This window comes from Bombyx mori, chromosome 20, assembly GCF_030269925.1.
Source record: "Bombyx mori chromosome 20, ASM3026992v2".
Classification (NCBI taxonomy): domain Eukaryota; kingdom Metazoa; phylum Arthropoda; class Insecta; order Lepidoptera; family Bombycidae; genus Bombyx; species Bombyx mori.
Window position 1 is genome coordinate 11,555,870 of NC_085126.1, and position 25,608 is coordinate 11,581,477.

The following is a 25,608-nucleotide window of genomic DNA, read 5'->3' on the forward strand; positions in this document are numbered from 1 at the left end:
AAATTGAATGCATATAGTTTTTAAGGATGTCTTTCAATCGTATATGCACTATTTAAGCACCTACTTCTATTCAAGATCCTCAAATGCTTAAAAATAAAATATCTCTCCAGAAACTTGAGTCAAGATCCAGTTCATTTATTATGCTCATGTATTAATCAAGCAAATAAAAGATCCCCCATTATGTCCTACGGAAGTAATAAATAACACAGCTTTTAATAAAGGATTCTAGACCTGTCAAATGTAATCTATGTTTTAAACATACAGAGTGGATTTTTAAAAGCATAATTCTTAATGTGAATTAAATATTAAATAATAGTTCACTTTAGATGAAATGGTTTTTTTTTGCGGATATAGAAACTTAAATTTGTCTAGCCAAGCACGACTTGCTTTATTGCTCGGTCCTTAGGTTTGCAATCGCCACCAAATTGCACAAAAGATTTGCTGAATATTTAATTGAAAGCTGTCTACCGTTTTGGAGTCTATAGGGGAATATACACACATCGCCTTTTATTTATACATATAGATTAAAATTGGCAAAACGATAATTTCATTGCCTAGCAACCAAAATCAGATAGCGTCATTTTATAGTTTCTTCGTACCTAGTTGTTTTATCATTTTGTAACAATTATAATGCCTAAAGTTGCGAAAGATCCTCACGAGGGCATACCCTACCACAACGTCAGGAAAGGAAGCGACCCTGGCTGCTACCAACTTCACAGGTCAATTTTATTTTACTTATTTAAACTCTTTTTTTTATTATGATACATAATTCGTAATCATGATCTTATAACATGAATGTAATGTAACGTGTAACAAATCAAGCCCGCAGTCCACAAAATGTGCGAGAAACAATAGACACCACAACGATCGCCCTCCTCAAGAAGATGGAAGAAGGTCGAAACTTTGATAGCTAATTATCCTGTCTCCTATCGTGCATTGGTCCTTTAATTGGATAGCTAGCCCACACACATACGCACACACACATTTGTAAAATGACCATACTAATATTATTATTAAATACGGTTGTTTTCCCTACCTATGCTGATAGCCTTGAGAGGCTATATCAGCTTTACCCTAACGTGTAGGTGAGCTCACGAGGCTCAAACCGGAGTGTTGCTAACACTGGCCCTATCAAGAGCAGTGCTTCGCAGAATCTACCACCGGATCGAAAACGCGATCCACTGAGAAGATCCGTCGAGAAGCTCAGTGGGCTGAGTTTATGGGTTAGTTCACTCGTCGAGCCCTTCGTCGTAAGCGACGGTTTCGATGAGGACGGTGACCGGTGCTTGTGGTACCTAAAAGCACCTTTAATGGATCGGGAGGATCCGCAATTACGTGTTTTGGGCAAAATTAAATACAAACGCAACTATATGAATATCGTTGACACGCCCAAATACTTCACAAAGTGAATGTCACAGTTCAGTGTCTGCAGTGGAATTCACAGTAGTATCTGCACTGTTTTTTTTGTATTGCTTACGTGGGTGGACGATCTCGCGGCCCACCTGATGGTAAGTGGTTACCGGAACCCATAGACGTCTACAATATAAACGCGGCCACCTACCTTGAGATATAAGTTCTAAGGTCTCAAGTATAGTTACAACGGCTGCCCCACCCTTCAAACCGAAACGCATTACTGCTCCACGGCAGAAATAGGCAGGGTGGTGGTACCTACCCGTGCGGACTCACAAGAGCCGGTAGGCAGCGGCTTGGTTCTCGGTAGGCAGCGGCTTGGTTCTCGGTAGGCAACGGCTTGGTTCTGCCCTTGGCATTGCTGAAGTCTATGGGCAACGGTAACCGGTAAAAATACAAGAGATCTTACCACCAGTAAAAACCTTGTACCTTCACCGTCATTAATACATCGGTATCCCAATTATTATTTGACCACATTTTGGTATCCTATGAAATCCTATAGCTATGGTAATTTATTAAAGCACAAAGTAGATATAAGTGTGCTAACAAATGGAAAATGTTAGCGATGGACATTTTCAATGATTGCAGGCCCTCACAATGCCGCCTAAAATTCCCAATCTCAAAGCGTTCCATCCACAAATGCGAGGTGCCGAAAAGAGAGTACACCATGGTCCCGCAAATCGGTGGTTGGCGTCCTCTGTTAGTGCCGAAGACCGAACCGAACTTCTATCCAGCTATCATGCATAAGGAGCAATTCGAAAGGTTGAAGAAACAAGCTAAAGTTAGTCTTCCCCTTTGCGTATTTGTAAATAATGGTAATAGTCGCATCTCTAAATGTGGTTTGATTTTACAACGGGAGACAAGTCGACAAGTTAGGGTTGAGTGGTTACTACAGCCCATAGACATCACAACGTGAATGCCGTTTCGAACTTGAGGTATGAGGTCATCAGGGGTCGGAGAAGGGTGTTCGTCCAGCTCCGGCCCCTCTTAGGAGGCAGTCTCTTCCTGGTGATGGTCACGGGTCGACCTGAGAGGGTTGAAGCTGCGCCGTACCGCGGGTTCTGGCCTAGCGGGGTATCCCGGAACACCAGCGGCATCGCCCGGGCGGCCTGGTAGGGCCAATTAACTTATTCAATTAATTATTAAATAATGCACATTTCAGCGCGTTATTTATTGAAACAACCGTAATTTCATAAAAAAAAAAATATTGCCCTTGCAGGGAGACTAGCATACGGCCCACCTGATTGTGAGTGGTTACCGTCGCTCATGGACGTCAGCAATGCCAAATAACTTGCTGCCTACCGTTAAATGTTCGAAATAATGTACCTTCGCTAAAGTGTCAATAAAGCTTAATCGGATACCTGACATGCGAGGGCATAGGACCCGAATTAACAAACGTACAAACAAACACGGAATTTGCAAATCAAATAATACAAATCTTCAATAACAATTATCCCGGTCCCAATGAAATTTGACAAAGCTTCGGGCAACCTTCCTTCTTAAAATAATTCAGTTATCAGTTATTGCAGTCTTATCTATCCAGGTCGTAACCCAAGAGGAGCTCCTCCAAGCCATGCACGATCAAGAAGCGGCAATCCAGAAGGCCGCCAAAGAGTCCGAGGCACGGAAGCAGCTTCTGAAGGAGAAACTCATGCCGCAGCCCGGAGCCGAGACGGCTACCGGCGCCGCGGACCCGGAACTCGAAGGGCCGGACCAGACTGCTCACACCCTGTCAAGAGCTGAGAGTAAAACCCTATCTATTTTTGTAGCGACGCAAAATCAAACTTACGGCCGGTTTATTGTTTAATGATCTCCAGACCTCAAGGCCACAGTACCCGGCATTCCACAACAAACTGTAAGACTTGGGGTTTCGGGGTGTGTTCTATTTCTCTAGCTCTTCAAATCGGAGCGGGTTTTGTGACAGAAGCAGAGAGGACAGTGACCTAGTCATACATGTCCATCTGCCTCCAAACAATGATGCTCTGTGCTATGGAAATCCAAGACTGACATTTATGTTAATACATCATTTATATACATGCTCAAATATCAAACATTGATATGCTTACACTCAGACAAAGAGCCAACAAAAGTGTTCGTCTCATCGGTTTACCCGATGCTGTAAGCAAACCAGCGACCCTCAACCCAAATGTCATCATCAAGAGACATCATTGTATTAAAGTTTGGTGGTCTATTTTTACTGGTGGTAGGACCTCTTATGAGTCCGCACGGGTAGGTACCACCACCCTGCCTATTTCTGCCGTGAAGCAGTAAGCGTTTCGGTTTGAAGGGTGGGGCAGCCGTTGTAACTGTACTGAGACCTTAGAACTTATATCTCAAGGTGGGTAGCGCATTTACGTTGTAGATGTCTATGGGCTCCAGTAACCACTTAACACCAGGTGGGCTGTGAGCTCGTCCACCTATCTCAGCAATAAAAAAAATCGTTTTAATATACAGTACTGCGGGCGGACAACATGCAGGGTCCTCGTCTCTGCAACCGCATCATCCTGGCGTCTAAGTGTCACGCCATCAGAGACGCTCAGATCGCGGAGAAGGACCTCATCAAGAAGGAGCTCGATGAGGAACAACAGAGGTATACTTTGAACGCAGCATAACATCTAATATAAATAAATAATAAATACCTGGGAACGAATCACGCACGGTCGTTCAGCCCCAATTTAGGATTTTCTGTGGTATGGGTACCAGAGACTGATATACATACTTATTCACGTTTAAATATATACATATATAGATAATAAACACTCAGACGAAGAGCAAACAAATCTGTTCGTCACACGAATCTTTGCCTGATGCGGGGATCGAACCCACGACCCTTGGCGCAACGGTCAGGGACTAACTACTGTACCACAGAGTCACTCAAAATTTGTTATTAAGCAATTATTTCTTAAATTTTCTCGTTCAATTGCCCCGAACTAGAATTTTCGATGGCGAAAGTCTACTTGCTAGATTGCAAGACTATGAAATATTGAGACGAGAATAGAACCCGGACTAAGTGTAGTAGCAGTCCAGTTCATTAACCATAACACCTACTAAGTTCAGTGTGTTTAGTGCGAGTTCTTAAATGTTCTCGATAGCGTAAAAGTTAACCCACTTTTGTATGCAGTTGGAACATACAAATATGAGGTAACTTTTACGCTATCGAGAACGTTAAACAACTCGCACTAAGCACACTGGATGCGTTCTTAAGACCCCAATTTATTCGCATCGCCACATCATTGTTGTTTTTCAAAAAAATCCGTGGTATTAACAGACTCGACGCCATTATGGAGGAGAATCGTAAAGAGGCGGTACACCGCTCGGAGACGGAGGAGGCTCGTCGGCATCACCTCCGCCTTCAGAACCTGGCAGCTCTGAAAGAACAGATTCAGGCTCACGAACAAGCCAAGGTAAGGCCCGGCAAAGTGGTTCAAGTTTAGCGTTTCAACACAATCATCCGTCTTCGGAAAGGCCCTTTCTGTTATTGTCTACGAAGGCAGATGAGCAAACCTGATGTGACAAAGCGAAGATCTTCTACCAAGCAGTGTGATTGCTTGATAGAAAGACGGCCCAAATGTTATTGTTTGAAACGTGCATGTTATTTGTATGTAATACTAGCTGACCCGGCAGACTTCGTAGTGCCTCAATCGATAGATAAAATACCTAAACTTTTGTATAAAATAAACTTAAAACAAACAAAAGGAATCCATCCGACGCGGCGACGGGGGGCACATCAGAGGAAAAACAAAATTGTTATTTTTATTGAATTCCGAGCATTTTCATAATTATTTACCTTTTAAACCTTCTCTGGACTTCCAAAAATCATTCAAGACCAAAATTAGACAAATCGGTCCAGCCGTTCTCGAGTTTTAGCGAGACTTCTTCTCTTCTCAGTCGTATGCACTCTTGGCAGAGTGGTCGTGGTCATCACTTGGGTTGGTGGTGCGCTTCACCAGACGTCGCCATTTCTCGCGTACCGCGGCCCTTCTTGTGCACTCGTTAACGGGACCGTTTAGAGCTGCCTTTATTTGGTCGGTCCATCGTAACGGTGATCTGCCGCGCGGTCTTGTACCCTCTATCATGCCCTAGCGAGACTAACGAACAGCAATTCATTTTTATATATATAGATAGATTGAAAACGTGATAAGCGCGATTCTGGCATTTGTCGAAAATACATTGAGCTTAACTGAATAACAGACCTATGCGTCTATAGATCACTAACAAACATATCAAATATTCTTTTTGGGGATACATTGTCCTACATTCTCTTTAATTACTAATAGAGGATACCATTGCATCATATTTAATCAGATAATGGAGGCTGAGCGTATTGAAGAGGAAAGCATCCGAGTGAACCAAGCCAACATAGCGATGCAGATCGATGAGGCCCAGAAACTCAAAGAGAAGCACGAGAGGCAGTTGAAGCTCAAGGAAATGCTTGATCAAGGTGAGATAATTACATATTAATTGCATCATCTATATATAAAGAGAGAACTCCATAAGATATCTAACGCTAACCGGCGCCATCTAGGCGGGCTTCGGATAGCCTGCCGACCGAGAGGGTTGGTGCTCGTGTCGCCGACGACCGCCGGTGCGGCCTCCCGGGAGAAGGGTGATGGGAAAGATGTGCTCCGCACTAAACGCTTCACTTTCTCCCCTCTGCCTTTTCATGAGTTGTGTCTCATGCGAGGTTTGGACGTTGGTTGTTGAGCGACAGGAGGTTTTAGTAGGTTCGACACCGATATGCTCCGCCCGCCATCCCCAGTAGTGGGGCGGAAGCAATGAAAAAAATAAAAAACTTAAGCGACTCTTGTAGATATTATAGCAATGAAACAATACTCGATAATTGTATGTCTTTGTTACAAAATAGTACTTCAAGAAGAAGAATGGTGCTCTCAAAATACCTCTTCTCCTACGCGAAAGATTACCGGCTTATGAGTTGATAAATAACATAGGAAATTATTTTGTCCTTCAGGTAACGCAGAACTTCTCTACTTCAAGCAATTACAAAACGAAGAGGAACGTATAATGAACTTGAGGATCTCTAACTTCTTAAAGCAGAAGCAAGAGCGAGAGGCCAAAGCCAGGGCTGATGCTGAGGCCGTTAAGGCTGCTAAGCAGAAGGGCATCGACCACATCGCTAAGGCGCAGAAAGTAAGAGGGTGGCAGTTATTGTCTGGGCGACGGTTATGGTCACTAGGGTCTACTAACAGAGGGGCATGTTGGCTTCACGTAGATTGGACAGGAGCAGACTTGTAGGAAGGTTGAGTTGAGGTTACTAAAATACTAGTACGAACTGATCTTTTTTTTTTATCGCTTACATGGGTGGACCAGCTCACAGCCCACCCGGTGTTAAGTGGTTACTGGAGCCCATAGACATCTATAACGTAAATGCGCCATCCCCCTTGAGATATAAGTTAGGTCTCAAGTATAGTTACAACGGCTGCCTCACCCTTCAAACCGAAACGCATTACTGCTTCACGGCAGAAATAGGCGGGGTGGTGGTACCTACCCGTTGGGACTCACAAGAGGTCCTACCACCAGTAATTACGCAAATCATAATTTTGCGGGTTTGATTTTTAATACACGATATTATTCCTTCACCGTGGATTATTAAATTATTCATAGCTCAAGCAGTCTGGGGTCTAATATACCCGTATGTAATAGTCTAATAGTCGGAAAGATTATTACATGTGCGCTGCCGTGGTTTATATGAACAGTTCACGATATAGGCAGAGCAAGAGCTGAAAGAAGAGTTAGAGAGGATACGGAACTTGAAGATACAGGAGGACGTTGAGAGGGAGTACAGGAGGAAAGAGAGGGACGCCGCTATCAAGAGGAACAAGGAGATGAAACAATTACACGAAGCTAGGGTTCAGCAGGTTAGTGCATTCGCTTAACTAAGGGTTTTACAAAGACAGCATTTGGCTGTGTTTTGTCTTAAAGTTGAGTTAATATTCTATGACAGTATAGCACTTCTATTTGTTGGTGCGATAGTCCAGGTGACGTGGCATATATATCTGCCCACTGAGTTTCTCGCCGGAACTTCTCAGTGGGTCGCGTTTCCGATCCGGTGTAGATTCTGCGGAGCACTGCTCTTGCTATGGCCATTGTTAGCAACATTCCCGATTTGAGCCCCGTACGCTCACCTACACGTTAAGGCGAAGCTGAAATAGCCTCTCAAGGCTACCAGCATAGGTAGGAAAAAAATATATATCCTGAAATCCAACAGATGTCACTCAAGGTGATACCGTTAATCAGACGGATTTTAGTCGACTTTTTTAAATTGGAGTCTTGTTCGTGTTGTACCTAGTGCTTTTCTACAATTCGAATACTAAGGCAGGTCTGCTTCCCGCCAGAAATAGACAGGCATAATTTGATAACTAAATGTCACGCCTGCGTCATATTAAATGTATTATCTGTGGTCTGCGTAGATACATTTAATGAATGGAGGGTAGAGGTAAGGAGAACCATCTCTGTGTTTTAAAAGTGTCCGATAAAATCTGCTAAATAAGGGTGGCGCTACAGTAGCAACCGGGTAAATTTAAAAAAAGGCGCTGAGTGCTATTAGAATAAGACAGAGAAATAAAAAAGGACGAAAGAACTGTAAGCACTACAAAATCAGAAAAAGTGTTTTATTTAAAGCTGATAAGAAAATGCAATCGATGTCTCCACGTTTTACCACAGCAATAATTTTAGGTTATATTGACGAATTTGGTTTGGACTACGTAAGCATGTGAGGTCTTATATATTACACTGTCACTAACTACTCTGGTCATTAAACATATTAAATTTTCTAACTCAGCATACTTCAATCAGTTAACGACTGCTCAATTCATATCATACCCTGTGCCTATGCTAGCGCCATTCTGGTGGATTTTTGAACTGTTATTTTGTACTGAAAGTGGGAAACTTTCTCCTTACACTCCATAATTTAATGACAGCCATGATTTTTATAACAAAAATGACCCTTGTTCTCACAGATCAAAGACATACATCGTCTCATTGCGAGAGAGATTGCGAAAGATGAACAAAGCTTCAACAACGCCGCCCGACAGAACGAAGAGTTCATACAGAAAGAGAAGGAGGTTTGTACATAAATGTAGTTGACAGATATTTCGAAAAATTTGTGTTAAATTCAAATTAGGTTTGAGCACAATTACTTGAATTCGTATTAACCTTTTAACGCGTACGTAAATAATATGTCGGCGAGCAAATTAACGCACAGATACAGCCCACTGAGATCCTCAGCGGATCTTGTGCACTAACAGCACACAAAAAAAAACTTTAGAGCCATTGAATGTTCGTATTTTATTAGTATTCTTATTAAAATGTGATTTAATAATAAAAGCAACAAGACTGGCTCCACTGCCCACTTCGAGAATAAATTATTAATATTAATAATGAAAACTCTTATTCACCCAAAGCTTGATGAGAAACGTAAAGCTCGCGTCGAGAAGCACAGGCAAGAGATCATGCGGCAGATTAACGAGAAGGAACGCGCTCGTGCTGAGCTGAGGGAGAAGCTGCAGAGGGAAGGAGTCGCTCTCAGGATGGAGCAGCAACAGCAGGATAAATACGAAAGAAATGTCATTAAGCAGAAGGTAAATCTTCTGAAAATTGCCCAAAACACGTCATTTCAGATCCTCCCGATCCACTAACGTTGCTTTTAGGTACTTCAAGCACCGGTCGTCGTTCTCGTCGAACCCGTCGCTTGCGATGAAGGGTTCGACGAGTAAATTAACCCTCAGACACAGCCCATTGAGTTTCTCGCCGGTTCTTCACAGTGGGTCGCGTTTCTGATCCGGTGGTAGATTCTGCGAAGCACTGCTCTTGCTAGGGTTCATGTTAGCAACGTCGTCAGGTTTGAGCCCCGTGAGCTCACCTACTAGTTAAGGTTACGCTGAAATAGCCTCTCAAGGCTATCAGCTTAGGTAGGAAAAAAAATATGAAAATTTGGTGTCAGTATGCCGTGTTTTTAAAGCAGAGGGTTTTGCTCTAGACTGCCAATCACACACACGGCCCTGGCTATTAAGTAATTTGCACAGCCCATAAATATCATAATGTGGTTGCCGCCACCCATTGAAAGTAGGTATCACTTTTAGTTATATCAGTCTAGTTAGTCTAGTTAGTATAGAAGTCAAGCTTACTTCTGCCTCCACGCAATTATTCATTCTAACAAGTAGTCAAAGTCATCATCAATTGAATTTAGCCTCAATTCAGACTTATCCAAATATGGTCACTGCCAATGTCAGCGAAGTAAAAACTGTTTATTTATATTATTTCTTGTTTATTTATTAAGTTTTTAGTTTTTAAAACGCTTGATTTAATTAAATTCAGGTGGCCGCCATGAGACAGCAGAAGGTATCTGAGAAGTACGTCAAGGAAGTCGAGCAGACGCTAGGAAAACATGGATATCAATAAAAAAACGCCTTAGCATTGTAATGCATTAAATTTGTAATGTAGAGTTTATAATTTAGATCAGTGTTTGTTAACTTTTGGCGGGACTTTCAGCGCAATTCGTAATTTTTTGATTTTTCCGTAAATTTAATGATGTGCTCAAAGAAACTATCACCTCTATATTTAGAAAAGAAGCAATGTAAATTTTGCAACTAATATTAAAAAACTTGTTTTGGCAACATTGCGTTCAAACAGGAACTTTGCATTGGCAACACTAAATACCACATCGAACCCGCGATCGGCAACAGCGTCTACTGCGCCGCTGCCTGGGATCTGCCCTGGCAAAATTAATTTGTTTTGATATCTTGACGTAGTTATAGCACTGGTGTCACCTGCATCAAATTTTAACTCGAACAGAATGCGATGTAACATTTTTTTTGCATGATATTGTGTGAAGCCATTTTATAAGCTGCTTTTAATGTCGAGTATGGAGGGTAGAAATAATGAGCACAATCTCAGTGTATTAAAGTGTTCGCTAAAAGGGACTCAAGATGACGCCACTGTAGCAAATGGAAAGAAAAAAACAGCGCCATAAAATATTAGAGTAAGATACTAAATTAAGAACAGAAACGCTTCCTACGTAAATAGTAATAAAAATAAATAGTTTTGAGATTTTCAATACATATTGCATATTTTTTAACTACACAAGTCATGAAAAATATTAAATTTGTCACTCCGACATACTTCATTGTGTTTAAAACTGCTATTCATTTTATATACTCCCTACACTAGCGCTATTTCGATGAGTCTTCCAACAATAACTTGCTGTAGACAGGTGGACTTTTTCAACTTGTCCCTTATACAAGATGGCGCTCCTTACTTCTACCCTCAATTTATCGCAGCGAAGCAAACATCATGTATTCCAACAAGAATAAAACACGAAATTAATATACAAATACTTTTATTCTTTTTACAATATTATTATCTATTTAATTAGTTTAACAATGACTATAATATTAATAATATACAATTTAAACTGAACACGATCTCATTATGCGTTTTAGACTTGGATAATACAAAATTTGTCACAATTAAACACGTGACTGCATCACTCGATCGCACGTCCCTACCGACGCACGAGATTAATTTAAACTTATATAGTTAAAAACAAACAGAGTTCGCAGTAAAACCTGTTAGTTTGAGAAAACACATGTCGAGCGCGCAATGTACGTCGCGTCCGGCAAGTTTACATTGCGCGCCGGAAGTTTGCGTGCTCATATAACTCATACTATTCCGAGTCACCTAGTGATGATACAAGATCCCCAATCGTATCGTATAGACTCGGACCCGGTCGGCTCACGTGCGTATTCTCCTAAGGTTCGCCGGAGTCGTTTTTTATTTATTGGTTAGATGGGTGGACGAGCTCACAGCCCACCTGTTGTTAAGCGGTTACTGGAGCCCATAGACATCTACAACGTAAATGCGCCAGCCACCTTGAGATATAAGTTCTAAGGTCTCAGTATAGTTACAACGGCTACCCCGCCCTTCAAACCGAAACGCATTACTGCTTCACGGCAGAAATGGGCGGGGTGGTGGTACCTACCCGCGCGGACTCACAAGAGGTCCTACCATCAGTAAACAGTCAGCCGGACACGCTACGATCGGTCACAGTGAGTTCAGCTGATGACTTCACAAAGGCATCTCCTAATTAAATGCATAACTATTACAGCTCCACTGTCAGTCTACGTTAATAACAAACTTACATGTTTATTATATACACACATTTATATACAACGAAAAAATATTTCTGAAATATTTCAGTGGGGGGGTCAATGTCCGCACGCTCCCCTCTTTGCCAGTGGGGAGTGATATACTCTCAACTAGCTCAACTAGCTGCTCCTCATTTAACCTAAATGTTTTTGGGAGTGGAGCAGTGGGGGGTACCTACACCCGCTCCACTCAACGGCGAAGCACTCTCCGTTTAGTTGAAAGCTACTCGCCGTTGGTCAAAATCAAACGAATGACAACCCCTCATACTGGGTGTTAGGAGACCGCTTCCGAAAACGAAGACAGACGATAGTACTAATGAATGTTTTTTTTTACTAACAATCACGCCACGTTAACAGGTCCCGTGATAAGTTCGTAAAGAACTTGTGTTACAGGTACCAGATAACGAATATAAATGTAAGATTTTTTTATTATACACATACATATATTTAATATACATCCATAACCCTGGAAAAGACATTTTATATTTATCTTACAAATATCTTCCCTTGGCGGGATTCGAACCCGCGACACCCTTGTGTAGTGACCATGTCACTTACCACTACACCAGACGGCCGTTTGATGATGGGACGGAAAAAATCGATCCTGATTTTAAAAAAAATGTGTGCGTGTACTAGTGTACACACGTAAGAAGTGAAACTTGTTTATGGCCTTATTTTTCGAAAAATGATCTACATGCAACTTTCTAGAAATTGGTTAAATAAAGTTAAATTAGATAAAGTTTAAACAAAAGGATTTTATTATCATAGACATGAATACAAAAAAGTTAAATTAGATAAAGTTTAAACAAAAGGATTTTATTATCATAGACATGAATACAAAAAAGATGGCGCGTAACGGAAAAATGTGACGCGTAACCGAAAAATGTGACGGTAAATTTTTTTCCAACGCCGATAAGGAAGTTTCACTTCAAAAAAAACATTTTTAAAACGTTTTATTAGCATTATTTACGCTTCATCATGTTACTACAGCTAAATGAAATGATAGTTCCATAAAAGATTAATTATTTTACTTTTAAAAAAAGACAGCAATGAAACACAAAATCAAAAACAGCTGATGCTCGGGTCAACGAACGCCCGGGCGCGGCGGGGACCGCGATCCCCAAAATGTACAACTTTATAGGTACAAATCTTCAATTTTGGAAGTATTCTCCTAACACCCAGTATATTTGTCTACAATTTGAATTGTTCAAGTTAACGAACCGACTTGGTGATTTTCCGTCTCTCTTTTATAACGCAGACGTGTGAATGTACTCACAGTTCACGTGGTGTTAAGCGGCCACAGGGGCCCATAGATATCAGTGCGCGAATATCGCCGCCCAACTTGAGACTTCCAAAGTTTCAACTATACACCGACTACCCCACCTCTCAAACCGGGAGGCAGGACTGCATCGCGGCAGAAGTAGGCAGGCTCGTAGTACTTAACCGGGCGAGCTCGTGACACGCCGTCACCAGTCAAATAGCAAGACGCCGATGACTCGTTCGGTTAGCGAGAGAATTCACAGAATTGTTATACTAGAACATAGCGAGCGATGTATTGAAAATTTTGAAATTGTGGATACATTGATATTGGAGCCGAAACTTGACTACTGGTTTAGTTAGCGGTAACCGTTTACAGCTCGGCTATGGAATGAGCTCCCCTCCACGGTGTTTCCTGAGCGCTATGACATGTCCTTCTTCAAACGAGGCTTGTGGAGAGTATTAGGCGGTAGGCAGCGGCTTGGCTCTGCGCCTGGCGTTGCTGAGGTCCATGGGCGACGGTAACCACTCAACATCAGGTGGGCCGTATGCTCGTCTGCCTACAAGGGCAATAAAAAAAAACATGCATGTGACCATTTATGAGCGTATGTTCAGTGAGCCTTCGAACGCGTCGACAGCTCATAAACGTGCTTGCTCTATGAAGCGCAAAGGTATTTAAATTATATTTAACCGTATTAGGGATCATCAGAACCTACAGTCGTTTTGGAAACGATTTCAATACAACCTAAATAAATCGTACCGCGACTGAGAAACAGAAAAAAAAAACAAAGACAATAGAAGTCTGGTGGTAGAGCTCAGGCGTTGCCGCGCGGGTAGGTACCACTGCCCCGCCTACTCCTGCCGCGAAGCAAAAGTGCAGTTCTGTTTAAAGGGCGGGGCTGTCGGTGTACAGTACAATTAGAACCTCAACCTCGTATGTCAAAACGGATAATGACATTGACATTGCCTTTATTGAACCGTGAGCTAGTGCAGCCGCCTAAGCGTCCCCAGCGCGGCCACTCACAATTAACACGTGAAATACAAAAAAAATATCTAACACACTATTAATTAGTGTTATAATCTTATCATAATATACTTATTTACAATAAGTCAGTTGTACGTACACAAGGTACTCAAATTTATTGCCAAGCCAGTTGACATGTTGAAGACGAAGTCAGTGGTCTCGATCACATCCATACACAGACTCACAATTCTCTTTGTGGCAGAGAGCATTGGGCCCGTGGGCTACAGGGACACCTCGTTGTCCTCGTTGAGGTGTATGGACTCGTCCGCTGCTGCAATCTTCAGTAAGGTCTTCCTGACGCGCAGCGCGGAGAGGCGCGCCGACGGGTTGTGGTGCCAGCACTCTTGGATCAGTTTCCACATTGAGACCATTGTCTGGAAATTACGAATTACATACTGTGACTATACTTGGGACCTTAGAACTTATATCTCAAGGTGGGTGGCGCATTTACGTTGTAGATGTCTATGGGCTCCAGTAAGCACTTAACACCAGGTGGGCTGTGAGCTCGTCCACCCATCTAAGCAATAAAAGTTACCGGATGATCGTGGTAGTCCAGCGGCTCGGGTCGGTCCCGGTCCACGCAGACGATCTTGCGCATGTCCTCGTAGGAGGGGTCGGGCGGCGCGCGGTGGTGGTAGGGGGGCGCGGGCGGGCGCGCGGGGGGCACGCGGCGGCACAGCTCCCACAGCACCAGCCCCAGCGCGTACACGTCGCAGCGCAGGTACGCGTCCAGGCAGTCCGTCTGCATGCTGGAACACAAACACAACTATAGTAGAATTATTTTGTCCGTGCAGTTTGGGTCATAAAACATAGTCCGGCTAGGGCGGGGAACATGTTGCGCGGGCGCAACGCCATTATCGATAATAACAAATGAGTCATCCAAGGCAGGTCGAAGAAATTGTGTTTTTGTGCATTCGCTCTCTGAATTTCTTTAGTGACACAATGGCTACTCCTCTGCTTTGTACCAAAATGGCAGAATTTATTCAAATATTTTTCTTGTTGGCAAAAATATACCAGCACACAAGCACGTGTTATTATCAACAATGTGTTAAAATTTCCGAAAGGTCCCGAAAGGTTACAAATTGTTCATTTCTGCCGTTCTCGTTAACTGGCTGCGGCGATATGTGGTGTAAGTGTTCGATTAGTGATTTTTACTTTCATTTTTATAACTAACCCACAAAATTACAAAACTAAGTACACTATCGATAACGCTTATCGACAACAGTAATGCGCATCACTATGCCTGTCCATAAGGACCGTGAGTGGAAGAGAGAGCGAAATACTCGCTTCACTGCTCCGATTATCTATAACCCAAACTGCACGGACAAAATAATTCTACTATAGTTCAACTGTTTTTAAATTTTGAGAATAAAAATTGCTGTCGAATTACTGTCCTTATTTTAATGTTAACAAATAGATCAGCCACGTATGACGCCATAGTTAATGTTCAGTTTGACGTAAAAAAAACCATTTTGGTTATTACATTATTTTGTGAAATACATTTTCATTTGATCAATTTGATCAAGACACCTCCAGACTGGTAATCATTGTTGATGGTCTAAAAGTAATTATAGAATTCAGGCTGCCTAGATTTGTCTTAACAAGTACTGTTCATGGAACATGTTTTTAATAGTTGAGTCTTTAGTTTGGATTCATGGTTTAATAATTAGGTAGATACCTCCGTCTGGTGATCGTTGTTGATGGTCTATTAAGTAATTATAGGATTCAGGCTCCCTAGATTTGTCTAGACAAGTACTGTTCACGGAACATGTTTTAGTTTGGATTCAGATGGGCTATATTAACCCGATATAGCTTTGTAGTTAAAGCCCATAAACATGTACCACGACGAGAATGTCATTCTCCTTGAGACATGAGATCAAATTCTAAGCTCGGAGAAGTGATTCTTGGATTGGACAGAAACAGGTACTGTACAAACTGAGACCTTAGAACTATTATCTAGAACTATTATATCAAGGTAGGTGACGGCATTTACGTTGTAAATGTTTATAGGCTCGGGTAACCACTTAACATCAGATGGGCTATGAGCTCGTCCACACACCTATGCAATAAATAAATAAAAAGGTACAACAGAGGCCCATGTGGCCTGAGCCTACACTACTGTATAGCTACAAAAAAGTGTACCGGAGTACTCACGTGTGGTCCAGCATCTCGGGGCTCATATACCTCTTGGTCCCCTGGCGAGGGTTGTGCAGCTGCTGGCCCTGCTCGATGTGCTGCGCGGTGAGGGCGAGCCCGAGGTCTCCGATGCAACACTCCCCATTCACCTTGACCAGGATGTTCTTGGACTTGATGTCCCGGTGTGCTATCGCAGGTTTACCCTGGAAATATTTTTTTTATTTTTTTTATTGCCCTTGTAAACAGACGAGCATTCAGCCCACCCAATGGTGAGTGGTTACCGTCGCCCATGGACTTCAGCAATGCTAGGGGCAGACCTAGCCGTTGCCTGCTGCCGCTTTTTATCATCATCATCAGGATCTTCATAAATTCCATTCAGATTAGACCAGCCATTTGCAGTGTAATAAATTATGCTTGGTTGTTCTCTATTCAAGCACACTATGTCAATAAATTTTGTTCTCTTTGGATAATATCATTGCTGAGGTTTCCCGTGAAAAAACTCCCAGTCTTATTGTATTCTATTCCCCATTCTCAAGGCTTGTGTTACTAATAAGAGAATTGGTTAATGTGAATATGAATTTTGGTTAATTACTACATATTATAATATATCAACACATTGAGTGAGATGATCATTGATTTAATGATTAAATCAATAATTAACTTTTTTTTTAATGCAGAAATCAATTTCAGTTAATAAGTGGCTTTGTCAATTGTATTGGAACTACATCAAACTAACTTTCACCAACAATTTCAAGCTGTTAGCAGCATTACTACAAACTTAATGCGAGTTTTTTAGCGTTCTCGATAGCGTAAAATTAACACAAGTTTGTATGCAGTTGGAACAGCTTCCGTTCGTTTGCCGCTAGGGGCGCTGTTCCAACTCCATACAAACTAGTGATGTTGTTTGTTGTCGTGTGGCCCGGTCACCGTCCTCGTCGAACCCGTCGCTAGCGACGAAGGGCTCGACGAGCGAATTAACCCACAGACACAGCCCACCGAGTTTCTCGCCGGATCTTTTCAGTGGGTCGCGTTTCCGATCCGGTGGTAGATTCTGCGAAGCACTGCTCTTGCTAGAGTTCGTGTTAGCAACACTCCGGTTTGAGCCCCGTGAGCTCACCTACACACGTTAGGGCGAAGCTGAAATAGCCTCTCAAAGCTATCAGCATAGGTAGGTACATATATACTGCAGTCCAACAGATGTCTTAGTCGACTTTTGAAATTGGAGTCTTGTTCGTATTGTAATAAGTGAGGGTCACCTGGGTGCCGTGTATCTGCGTGTGCAGGTGCAGCAGGCCGCTGGCGGCGGACAGGCTGAGCGCGGCGAGCTGCTGGCGGGAGAGCGTGCCGCGCTGCAGGTGCTCGTGCAGCGAGCCCAGCGGGTGGTACTGCGTGATCAGCCACAGCTGGAACCACAAGCGGGGGTGAGGGTTCTGACGTCACCGGACCATGACATATTCAAAGTCTGGAGGTGTGTGGAAGCAGGCGCGCTTTCTGTAGACTACGAGATGGATTGATCAATATTGATGACATTAGTAGGGAATAGTTTGAAAGCGATTGTATCAGGACTAAATTAAAGATCTGGCAGCAAAGGGGGCTGGATGTCATTATTATTTTAGATGCTATGGAAACACTGCTGGGAGAGCGCCTTGTGAGTCCGTAAGGATAGCTACTATCATCTTGCATATTTCTACTGTGAAGCGTTTGAAGATTTCCTTAACAATAACCACTAAACATCAAGTTGACGGTGAGCTCATCCACCCATTTAAGCAATACAAAAAAAACACATTTAACTAAGTCCTTAACTGGAGTTGACTTCGCGTTGTGTAGAATTCTTAGAGCCTCTAATAGGACCAAAGAATATTCATTGGAATATCAATGAAGGTTCATGTTAAATGGGTAATGTTTAGTCTCCACGACGTGAGCCTGGTGCGGACCTGCGTGCAGCTGCCGCGGCTGGTCATGTCGCTGCCCACGTAGGCCAGGATGTTCTGGTGGCGCAGCAGCACGGTGCTGTACACCTCGGTCTCGCGCTTCCAGCTGGCCTCGTCTCGCGAGAAGAAGATCTTGACCGCCACGCTGTCCCCGTACCACGAGCCGCGCCACACCTCGCCGTAGCGGCCCTGGGGACGAGACACGGTTATTATGTTATTATATTTTGAAGTCGTCGTGGCCTAAAGGATAAGACGTCCGGTGCATTCGTATGTAGCGATGCACCGGTGTTCGAATCCCGCAGGCGGGTACCAATTTTTCTAATGAAATACGTACTCAATAAATGTTCACGATTGACTTCCACGGTGAAGGAATAACATCATGTAATAAAAATCAAACCCGCAAATTTTAATTTGCGTAATTACTGGTGGTAGGACCTCTAATGAGTCCGCGCTGGTAGGCACCACCACTCTGCCTATTTCTGCTGTGAAGCAGTTAATGCGTTTCGGTTTGAAGGGTGGGGCAGCCGTTGTAACTATACTTGAGACCTTAGAACTTATATCTCAAGGTGGGTGGCGCATTTAAGTTGTAGATGTCTATGGGCTCCAGTAACCACTTAACACCAGGTGGGCTGTCAGCTCGTCCACCCATCTAACCAATAATTTTTTTTTTTTAAAACTTTACGGTAGACAGCGTCTTGGCTCTGCCCCTGGTATTTCTGACGTCCATGAGCGATAGTAACCACTCACCATCAGGTGGGCCGTATGCTTGTCTGCCTATGAGGACAATAAAAAAAATGACCTTGCCGACGCAGTCGTACAGCGTGACCTGCTTGGCGAGCGTGCGCTGCACCATCAGCGGCAGGCCCGAGCCGGAGCCCGAGCTCAGGGAGCCCTCCAGGTACTCGCGCAGCGTGGAGTCCCCGGCCGCCACCGCCACGCAGCCCGGCTGTGAGCCCTCCGCACCTGTCCGCCACGTACACGTTAGTCACTACCACATCACTCAACGAGTCGAGTAGGTATAGAGGTTACAGTGGTTTCATTCACACCGAGCAAGTCAACTGGTATTGATTGGTTGGTGTACTGGATGTGATCGCGGGGGTCCGGTAGAAATAAAAAAATACTTGTGTGCAATTCACACGCGGTAGAAGTGAAACCTTCCAAAATTAAAATACAATTATCCTAAACGTCTTAAGTATATGTAAAATTTTGTCATTAGTAAATAATTGTAAGGTAGCGCCCTCTGTGAATTGGTATTTTAATTTCACGTATAATCCTAAATTAAAATTCACTACAAGAGCTTTCATACACACGTTAGTATTAAAAAACCTCACAGATGGCGCTGTATTAAATAGTATGTATATTTCTGTCTCATTCATTGCTGGCTTCATCCTACACATTTTTGTATTTGTGTCTCTTACCTGTCGTTTTTTCCGTTGCATCCGGTTTGAAATCACAACGATTCTAAAGAAGTTTTCACTTCAAAAACTAAAACATACAAACTGACCTTCGTAATAAGCGTTGTTCATGTGCTGGTTGTAGACGTTAAATGAGAAGTACTTCGCCTCGGAGCGGAGTTTGTCCAGGGCAGTCCGCGACACGCGCAGCCTGGGACACACATCCAATACGATTATTTTTTTATTGCTTAGATGATTGGACGAGCTCACATCACACCTGGTGTTAAGCGGTTACTGGAGCCCATAGACATGTACAACGTAAATCCGCCAGCCACCTTGAGATATAAGTTCTAAGGTCTCAGGTATAGTTACAACGGCTGCCCCACCCTTAATAACCGAAACGCATTACTGCTTCACGGCAGAAATAGGCAGGGTGGTGGTACCTACCCGTGCGGACTCACAAGACGACCTACCACCGTTAGTCGATGCAGGTTGGGTCTTGGCTGAAGTGACAGCAAACCGGTTTTTGGTGCGCGTGACCAATGTAGTCAACTAGTGCGCATCGACACTGCTGAAATTTGTGTCGAAATAAAATGTAGATGTGTTCTGTATGTAAATGCATACCAGCTATGCTATAAAAAAAGAGCTGGCGTGGGACCCGGTGACTTACTAGTGTTACGTGGTCATCAGGGCTATTCATATCAGACGGACTGAGAGTGCACACGCCTAAATTGTAATGGATGCTCTAATGGATCAAAGTAATAAATAAAAATAAAAACGCCCGCTGACGTTTTGTTCGGATAAATTTGTGTGTGTACCTACGGCATTTTCAAGATCAGTCTGCATACAAGTTCCGAACAACAACATTTGGATCGTCCGTCTACCGAGCAATATCACCCACTCAGTGGAAAATCTTCCCTTCGTCGTTTAACATCTCCAAACTCCAAACCAATAACAAAACCCAATTATAATTGGCAAGACAGCTGCCTACGGCTTGAGGACTGCCTACTGAGTTTCTCGCCGGACCTTCTCAGTGGGTCGCGTTTCCGACCCGGTGGTAGACTCTGCGAAGCACGGCTCTTGCTAGGGTTCGTGTTAGCAACGTCGTCAGGTTTGGGCCCCGTGAGCTCACCTACGCACGTTAGGGTGAAGCTGAAATAGCCTCTCAAGGCTATCAGCATAGGTAGGAAAGAAAAAATACGGTTTGATGTAGGGGGAGGGTTGGAGGGTTGGGAGGGGTCGTGACCGACCTGTGGGCTCGTTGCAGCAGCAGCAGCAGGCCCGTCAGCAGCGCCGCCAGCAGCAGCACGGCCGCGGCGCCGCCCGCCCACGGCTCCCAGGCCGCGCGCCCCGCCCGCGCCGCCTCCCACAGCGCCGGGAACTCGCCCGAGTTGCACATGTCCCCCGTGCAGCACGTCACGTTCAGCTGACCGGCGTGACGCTTGTGGACCCTGCACGACACGACAACATATTATATCACTCACACGCCCATCATAATCAAATCGACACAATTTAAGTCGTCGCAGCCTAAAGGATAAAACGTCCGGTGCATTCGTGTGTAGCGATGCACCGGTGTTCGAATCCCGCAGGCGGGTACCAATTTTTCTAATTAAACACGTATTTAAGAAATCTTCACGATTGACTTCCACGCTGAATTGAATGATGACTTGGACGGTTGATGTCCATGAGCAACAGTGACTAATTACCATCAGGTAGACCGTATGCTCATCTTCTGCATACGTAGCAATAATAATAATAGATTATTAACCATGAATAAATCGTAATTAGGTAATGCACAAGTTTTTATTGCAGTCATGATGGATCTTTAGTTCTTTGCTTGTTATCTTTATTTTAGTAATCTATCTATTTAAATAAAAATGAATTGCTGTTCGTTAGTCTTACTAAACCCTCGAGAACGGCTGTACCAATTTGGCTAATTTTGGTCTTGAATTACTTGTAGAAGTCCAGAGAAGGTTTAAAAGGTATATAAATATGAAAATTCTCGGAAATAAATAAAAATAACAATTTTGTTTTCCCTTTAATGTGTCCCCCGTCGGACGGATTCCTTTTGTTTGTTGTAAGTTTAATTTATACAAAAGTTTAGGTCCTTTATTGATCGATTGAGGCACTACGAAGTCTGCCGGGTCAGCTAGTACTTATAATAATAGGAAATAGTATCTATGTAATTTTTCAAACTCACCCTTGCCTCGTACTTGAGCGACATATGAACTGGTAGTGATCGTTCTTATCGGAGCAACCCCTTGAGTGCTGCAGCTCTCCATTGGACTCCCTCACCGAGGACTTGAAGCAATATAGGGCGTCGACGCATATGTTCTGGACACCAGATTCGCAGTCAGGGGGCTCGCAGAGGTGACATTTGTATCTTGAATTAATTATTAATCATTATGATTGCTAAACATTTTAATTTCCTATATAATTAACTATACGTTCCGTAAATATGCCGCAAATACAAAATACTGCGAATACTAAAACTGCGAATATGGAATGGTAATTTAGATACTATAATGTAATTTAGATACTATGTGATTATAGGAGATACGTTCCATATGTGACAAAATAAAAAACATGTATATAAAATAATTAAAGTTCTTGACCATAATGATTAAATTTAATTATTATCTTCAGGTTTCGAAATTGGTTTAAAGAATTTTGTATTTTTTCTTGCTTGTCCGTTTTTAAAAGCATTGTCAATTCAGACTGATATTGAGCACTTGCATTAGCCATTTGTTTCATGGAATAAGAAAAATAAGACTATGGATCAATTTTCATAAAGAAATCGCAAAGCTCATTTGACATTCTTAAACCTTCACTGAGAATTTTCAAATGCTTGTTGAAGCTTCTTCTTCAATGGGCTTTGAATTTAACATTTCCTCCAAAATCTGTCAAATCATCATCTTGATATCTAAGCAACTTCTGAATGTCACTTGATTCTATCTGTTGAACCATCTCGTTCTATTCCATTCGCAATGTTAGTTATGTTTGCAGGAACTAATACAGCGGCGATATCATTTAACGTTTACAAAGGATATTTGGTTGAATACCTACATATTCGAATCCTTTTTATCAATGTGAATGTACCGATTAGATCCATCAAATAAAGTAATCTTTAGCCGCAAACATAGGATTTGGGTTGCATTTTTTAATGCGCGAATAGTGAAAACGCGAATGAAGGAAGCATGAATAAGGAGCTTTTAATCTATCTAATATTTATTTTAATGAGCTTATTATTGAAAACATATAAATATTTGATCGGGGTTGGAATTCTATGAAATATTCCAAAGGTACAATTTAGCATCATTAGTAACATGATTTAAGAGCTGGCATAGTCACATCACTTAATACAAATAAAAAAGCAAGAATCTTATCCTTTGCGCCAAATTAACAACGATACAAGTAAAATATATGATTATTACCTCTTTTGAAATCTGTCCCTCCTTAGTGTGCATAACAATAAACGTTAGTAAATTTAAAATTACCTTTAGTCCCTTTTTACCATAAACAATGTATATATATATATATGCTTTAATATAAAAAGAGAAAATCATTGAACAACTCAAATTGTTAATGTTACTGTTTACTTATAAAATTTGAGTAAACTAATTTAAAATACTGATACAGTAATATATTGTTACTACTCTATAATATCATTAGTCATATACAGTCAAACCTGGATAATATAAGAGTTCAAGGGAGCACAATCTCATTCTCGCTTATAGAGGTTTCTCACTAACCCGAGTTTCTCGCTAATGCTCCCTCTGAATTTCGATTCGCGATTTTCCGCATTCAAATCCATTCACTATTTTAAGTTTATGACTTTAATGACAGTACTTTAATTTTCCGTTTTTACATGATGCAGAACAGAACTTTCCTTCGCAATTGATTAACGATAAACTGAGTAAGTCCGACAAACAGGACAGTACACAGGCACACGTGTCCATTCGAAAATAATGCGATAAAAGAATACGATAAAATAACAACGTTATTTAGTTCCACGAAATAGAATAAGTTCAATATTCACGAGAAAACAATAGAAAAACAATGATAAGAAGTTCCACGAAAGTTAAAAATGAGTCATAAAATAGCAGATGTTAAATTGGTAATTTGTTTTGTCATTTGTTCCTCCTAAATAATATAAATAAAGCTCGGCTGTCGCTTATAGAGGTATAGATAGGTAGCAGTCTCACTTACGGAGGTCCATGAGGAAAAAACTACTCTCTCTTACAGAGGTTTCTGTTTCTCGCTAATAGAGGTTTTGGGAGCTTAAAATGACGGGTCCTTGCTATTACTCTCACTTATAGAGTTTTCTTACTTATCCAGTTCTCACTTACCCAGGTTTGACTGTATCATAATACAGCCTATGATAGATTAATGGTGTTTTTTTATTGTATTCTATATATCAAGCAGTCCAGAGTCAATCTCGTATTAAATAGTCACCATACCTGATACATAGTCACCCTTATGTGCTGTGACATATCAAATTGCACATTTGGGTGAGCATGCTCAGTGTTAAGTGATCTCTAAAACTCGTAGACAATAAATATAACCTGAGTATTGTAATGAGGTCAATATTAATTAGGTTTAAAACAGCCTTTCTGCAGTTCAATAAAGTCCTTAATCATCTTAAATGACATCTATGGGCAGGAAGATTATTGGGTCAAATCATTCAGCCATAATTTAAGTCACAGTAACAAGCTAGATTATGAAAATTTCAATTGCAATTTAACAATGGATGTCTCATACTCTAAACTTTTCTGTATCGTTTCATTCATTTAAGTTATTTTATGAGTTTCAGATATATTTCAGAAGAACCTTACTTTGGGGGGTGTACCATCATCTTTTCGAGTGTGATCGGATCTTCCAATTGCTGTAGGACCCTGCCCTGTCCATCTTGGACCAATGCATCCAAATTGGGGAGACTTGCTGAGGACAAAAAATGATACTTGTTTGCACATTTAAAACATTCAAATAAACAATTTTGATTATGATTTTATTAGTTAAACTAATACATAAAAAAAAATTATAAGGCTAAAAGATATTGTACTGGATTGCAAGTAGTGATAATCCATCTTTTATCAGTAGAATGAATTCAACATTTAAAATAGAACAATAACTTTTAAAATCAATACAACAATCTTATGCTGACATATTTATGGCAAAATGTATTTCTAGTAAATTAAATTTGATTTAATTTTTATTTCTAAAACACACATTTATAAACAAAAGCATGTTGCGTGGGTTTTGTATATACTTGTAGATTTTCTTTGATATTTATCATTTTTGTGAATTCGTGGGAATATTTTAACATATTCATATATGCGACAAGCCTGTCACTACAAACAAAACACAACTCTGAAGCATCATTTTTTAATGAAAAAAGCAGTAAATATACACACATCGAAGCTTGGATAGCTGGTGTCCACTAAGTTTTTTTATACATACTCAAGAAACTTTGTAGTGGTTAACACATGTCACTGCATTCATACTTAATTAAATGTAACATTATGATCAAAACTTACCATAGTTAGGCTTTATCAACAGAAATATGAACAGATATCCAAATATGACAGAGTCCGCCATTCTCTATTCATCATAACAATAAACTGCGCTAGTCAAAGGAAATTCCTAAATTATTGTCACCAATAACGCAGTTAGATTATTTTATCTAATAATACGGTCCTCTTCTAATATATTTTTTTAGTGGTATGTCGAATACTAAGTTACTATTTTGATTTAATTGGATGTTTTCTAAACCCCAGAGCAAATAAAAACCATACAAAGCATTTTTTTAAAGGTATTTTATGACGTGGTAACTAAGACCATTAGTCTTTATTAAGTCTTATTAAAGTCCAAGAAAACTGTCAGTAGGTATAGTTTTCAATGGGAATTTTAAGTTTTTTCGGTATAAAAAGTAACCTATGTTATTCTCCTGACCAAATACTATCACTTTGGAATAAAATCATGATACTGTGTTTCTTTATCCATTACTTCATTTCGAAAAGAAAGAAGGACAAACAAACAAAAACACATCGATAATAATTTAAAAAAATATTGGAATCCTAATCCAATAAAATGTTTTTTTTATTTTATTTATTTATTGCTTTGATGTGTGGACGAGCTCACAGCCCTACCTGGTGTTAAGTGGTTACTGGAGACCATAGAAATCTACAACGTAAATGCGCCACACACCTTGAGATATAGTTCTAAGGTCTAGTCACAACTAGTATAGTCACAACGGCTGCCCCACCCTTCAAACCGAAACGCATTACTGCTTC

The 25,608-nt window shown here is 41.4% G+C and overlaps 3 protein-coding genes across 3 annotated transcripts in view; 1 reads left to right on the top strand and 2 right to left on the bottom strand.

Annotated features, from left to right (window-relative positions):
- Positions 1-25,608, bottom strand: part of LOC101738439 (mitochondrial S-adenosylmethionine carrier protein) — a 213,747-nt gene that overhangs the window by 8,223 nt on the left and 179,916 nt on the right. The gene's annotated exons all lie outside the window — the stretch shown is intronic.
- LOC101738569 (cilia- and flagella-associated protein 45) lies at positions 528-10,760 on the top strand. The gene is made up of 11 exons (XM_004925974.4): positions 528-719; positions 1,999-2,191; positions 2,954-3,155; positions 3,865-4,000; positions 4,679-4,814; positions 5,716-5,851; positions 6,380-6,558; positions 7,137-7,286; positions 8,388-8,492; positions 8,832-9,008; positions 9,745-10,760. Exons 1-11 carry the CDS (start codon positions 631-633, stop codon positions 9,826-9,828), a joined length of 1,587 nt encoding a protein of 528 aa, XP_004926031.1. The 5' UTR covers positions 528-630; the 3' UTR covers positions 9,829-10,760.
- LOC101738704 (activin receptor type-1) lies at positions 10,749-25,119 on the bottom strand. The gene is made up of 11 exons (XM_004925975.5): positions 24,853-25,119; positions 24,151-24,256; positions 21,516-21,698; positions 20,566-20,766; positions 19,426-19,526; positions 18,721-18,884; positions 17,925-18,110; positions 17,247-17,393; positions 16,009-16,193; positions 14,390-14,603; positions 10,749-14,228 (listed from the first exon to the last, which is right to left on the bottom strand). The coding sequence occupies exons 1-11, from the start codon at positions 24,911-24,913 to the stop codon at positions 14,076-14,078; spliced, it is 1,701 nt and encodes a 566-aa protein (XP_004926032.1). The 5' UTR covers positions 24,914-25,119; the 3' UTR covers positions 10,749-14,075.